The 4329-nt window shown below is 49.0% G+C and overlaps 1 protein-coding gene across 1 annotated transcript; it reads left to right on the plus strand.

Moving 5' to 3' along the window:
* Window positions 1–285: 285 nt before the first annotated feature.
* On the plus strand, window positions 286–4225 carry LOC144477477 (uncharacterized; the record flags this gene model as incomplete). Its single annotated transcript, XM_078195203.1, has 2 exons — window positions 286–2482; window positions 3915–4225. Coding segments are annotated over 2 exons (2508 nt in total), but the record flags the coding sequence as incomplete, so codon positions are not given.
* Between the last annotated feature and the right edge of the window lie 104 nt (window positions 4226–4329).

The following is a 4329-nucleotide window of genomic DNA, read 5'->3' on the forward strand; positions in this document are numbered from 1 at the left end:
GGTTAATATCCTTATCATTTTCCTTAATAAGACCAGCCAATTCTCGTTTCTTTTATCGTCTTTACGTCCTTTCATTTCTAAACTTTGATAACAGAAAAATTTCATTTTATTTAAATACAGAGAAAACGAGTAACATTCAAATTTAGTCGAGCTTGCACAAAATCTTCGTCTCGAGTCCGACTCGTTATTACAGCGCAAGAGGTTAATAATTCAATCACGCGAATTCCTATCGAGATAAATTCCAACTAACTGTCCTCAATCTAAACCGAGCGATTGTCTGTACAGCTTGCGGTTTTCTGCCTGTTGCTCGTCCTCGGGCTGGGTCACGGCCAGGACAATGATCTTCCGTCGGGAATGGAGATCGAGAGCTCGATCAACCGTACGATCGAGGAGGTTGAACGTCAGCTGGAAGCGGACCCGAGCCTGCCCAGGCTGACGCGGCCGGAGATAGTGAGGTATCTTCACAACATCACGTCGCAGGATCTGAACACGTTGAAGGATCGGGAGAAGATCGAGAAGGCTAGGAAGCTGTACCAGAGAGCGCTGATGGTCGTTTTGCCGTACAGCGGCGCCGACGCCAGCGGGAACTTGAACGAGCTGTACACGAAGCCGCCGATAGTACAGATGATCCCGGATTCGTTGAAGTCGGGGAATGATGGAGACGATAACGAGGAAATCGCTAAAACGTTTATGGGGAAATGGAGGGAGGAAAGCAAAGTCGGAGAACCTTTGAGGACGCGAGTACAGTCGGATTTACCAAAGTCCAAAGACAAAGTTGAATTCGACAAAACTGAAGTCGACAAAGATAAGACCAGGAAGGAGACCATCATCGATCTTTCGCTGCCTTCGACGGACGAGAACTTGGTGTCCAATCAGGTTACGTATAAACCCGGAAATCCACAATTCATGAGAAGCAAGTACAAAAATCATCGCGACACGTACTCGGAAGTGCACACGAAGGCGCCTTTAAAGGAGACGCTGAAGCTAGACTCCGCGCCGATCAGGTTCTCCTTCAATCTGGAGAATCTTCAGAAGAACGCGTTGCCGACCGAGAGGACAACGCCGTCCAGGTATCCCGTTTACAAGAGTAACGGGAACAAGAACAGGGAACTAGAGATCGTCTACAGCACCAGCGTCACCGAGCTGCCCACCACCAAGTCAGGCTCGCGAGGAGTCACGATCGATCACGGCACGTCCAAGACCAGTCACAATGTTCTGTCGTCGAACCAGTGGCACTACAATGCGCCGCCGAGCACCACCCCGAAGCCGACCATGCCCTCGAAATTCGATAAGATCCCGTTCCTGCCGACCATCAACTCGGATTTCGAGGACATAGACCTCAGTCCTCCTTTGCCGCCTACGAATCCATCGGAGATGATCGCTATGGATTCCAAGGAGGCCGAGGCGTTCGTCATGACTACCGAGAAGCCGACTGCTATTTACGTGACGGCTTCGTCTTCGGGCACGTCCCCGAAAGTGAAGTACAGCTCGACGTACTCGATCAACTCGGCAGGCTTTCGCGCGGCGACGCCCACGACCACCACGGCGATGCCGATGAGACCGGAAGTGATGGAGCTGTTGGCTTCCATCGGCCTCAGACCGGACAACCGTAGCAACGTGGAGGACGTCTACAAGAAGAACAAGGAGTTGATCGAGAACAAGTTCCAGATTCCCAACACGGACGGTTTACTGCCGAACCCAGTGTCTAGCTTATCCTCCACTGGTCCCGATCCCGTGTCCATCCTCGATCAGAACACCTTCAACGGTCCGGGATCGGAGATCAAGAAAGGCGTGGCGAATCTGACGCCGGACGTGCAGCTGTTGTTCCAGAGATTCGGCCTCCAGACTTCGAAGCTCGATCAGTCGACGACGTCCACGGAGAGGACGACCATCAATTTCAACGACTACACGAATTTCAAGCCTCTGCCGACGTCGAAGATCAAGGACCAGGAGATGAAGGAGTTCCTGGCCAGGTTCGGGCTGGGCACAGGCGACAGCAGGAAGTCGAAGACGATGAGACAGACGACCGAGGCTTCGATGATCGACGCTGTTCCTGGCAGCATGAGGTCTGTTCTAGAGAACATGGGCCTGATATTTACGACCGCCAAGCCAGCGCAGAATTTATCGAAGGTGGCCCATGACATGGAGTCCACGGCGACGTCCACGTATCACGTGTTCAAGCCTCACGAAGCGAGCGTGGGCGACGAGAAGCAGAGGGTGAAGATCAACGAGCTGTTGGACACGGTGAAAATGGTCCAAGAGGGTAAGGCTGACATCCAGAATGTTAAAAAGGTGGCCAACGATCTGCTGGATGCTACCAAGAAGCTGAAGGACGGTCCCGATCCCATGAAGCTGGACGAGATCATCAAGACTTACGACGAGGACGTCAGGAACGAGATTAAGAGGCAACAGGAAACGGAAACGACGACTGCCGGGACCACGGAGCGAACCACCGCGCAGAGTACTTCGAGCACATCGACCGGTATTAAGAAATTTCTGATATACGTTTTGGGAGGATCGGAGTTCTGGATTAAGAAAATCATTCAGGGACTAACGAGATTTCGGGCTCTACTAACGAACATGTATAACAAGTTCAAGCGTGGATCCGGTTGAACGAATGCCATTCGGGATCACAGGAATCTGGTTTTCATGTCATCACATACTCGAGGGATTCGAGGCGCAATGATTAATAATAATCGAGATAACCGTGTGGTTATCGATAGTCGGGAAGTTCGTGTCGTTTGACGCTATTGAATTATCGAACTGCCTGCTATAGTCTGTTAACCCCTTGCACTGTAATAACGAGTCATGCTCGTGATAAAGGTTCCCTGTATGATCTACTAAATTCGCGAATATTATTAATTTATTTTAAATCGAAATCAAAATTCGAAAAGTACATGACAATAAAAGGAGCAAGAATTGTCTGGTCTTATTAAGGAAAATATTAACCCTTTGCTGTCGAGTGTTAAAATTATTTTCATAGATATCGTCGAAGCTTGGAAAAATTGTTTAAATTGTAACTATTCTACGGGGCACGAGTCTTAATTTTGTGTGCACAAAATGAATTTTGTTATATAAAATGGAAATACTAGAAGCTAGAAAAATGATTTTGGATTTCCCGTTGAAATGGCTTCGAGCGCAAAGGGTTAAGGACATGCAATCGACGTAGCGTGGAAGAAGTCACAGTGCAAGGGGTTAATAGGCTCCCTGATAATTCTGGTACAATTCAACCAAAATTGTCAAATGGTAATTAATAATCTCAAAGAAGTTATTGGATTGTAATAGTTAAGAAGAACCTGTCAAGCAACAGAACTTTCCGTTTTCAGTACTTTGTCGGCGTGGATGCTGAAAGTACCCGCGTCTCTCTGACTTTTCCCTCGCAGTTGTCACCTTGAGACCACTGGAACACACGTCTTTCTCATTAACTCTCTGTGTCCTCGTTTCACGGTCTTTCTGGTTTTCATTTTTACAGCGACGATTTTCACTTTCATAAGAAGCCAGGGCTCGCTTCCCTTTTTTCTCGTCTCTCTTAAAAGGAAAATTGGCGGCGGAAGATTTATATCAGCCCGAGTCACTTTCTCCTCTCCATCCATTCTCGCGGCTAATTGTGCGAACCAGACACTATGCAAGGTTTTTCCCAGGTTTTCTATCCGTAACTAACAAAGCCGCGTGGCAGCCATTAACGCATATTTGTCCGCATCTTGTCTGCGACCAGTGTCGTCGTCTTCTTCTTCTTCTTCTTCTTCTTCCTCCTCGCTGTTTCACGGTATCGTTCTACGAATGCATGACACGTACCGAACTTTCAACCACTGTCTGTCAATTCCGAGTTTCCACGCCCGGTGAAAGGGGTGTGTGCCCACCCCGAGGTCGAACAGAGATTCAACAAAAGGTCCGTTGATGAAACTTGCCAACAGAATCGGTAGAAGCGACTGCGGATTCGGAGAACGCGGCTACGGATCAGAAAGACGTCATCACGACGACGACGACGACGACCGACGGGGTCACGCAATCGTCGTCGAACTTGATGGCGCTCGAGGAGTCTTTCGGAGGGACGACCAGCACGCCGGATGTCTCGTTGCCGCCGAAACGGAAGAGCGGTCTCTATTTCTTGGTCGACTGGAACACGTTCCTCGAGGTCGGCGAGGACGAGAAGGAGAAGGTCAACCTCAGGTTCCAACCGAAAGTCGGCGACCGGACGAGATTTTTACCTGTGACTGTACCTTGAAACTTGACAAATTACTATAGCGAAGGGAAACTGAGATATACGGTGGGAACTTGACGAGAAATTGCAGTCGTTGGGTAAGAGTGATTTCCATGTACGTTTTAACC

This window comes from Augochlora pura, unplaced genomic scaffold (assembly GCF_028453695.1).
Source record: "Augochlora pura isolate Apur16 unplaced genomic scaffold, APUR_v2.2.1 APUR_unplaced_1370, whole genome shotgun sequence".
Classification (NCBI taxonomy): Eukaryota; Metazoa; Arthropoda; class Insecta; order Hymenoptera; family Halictidae; genus Augochlora; species Augochlora pura.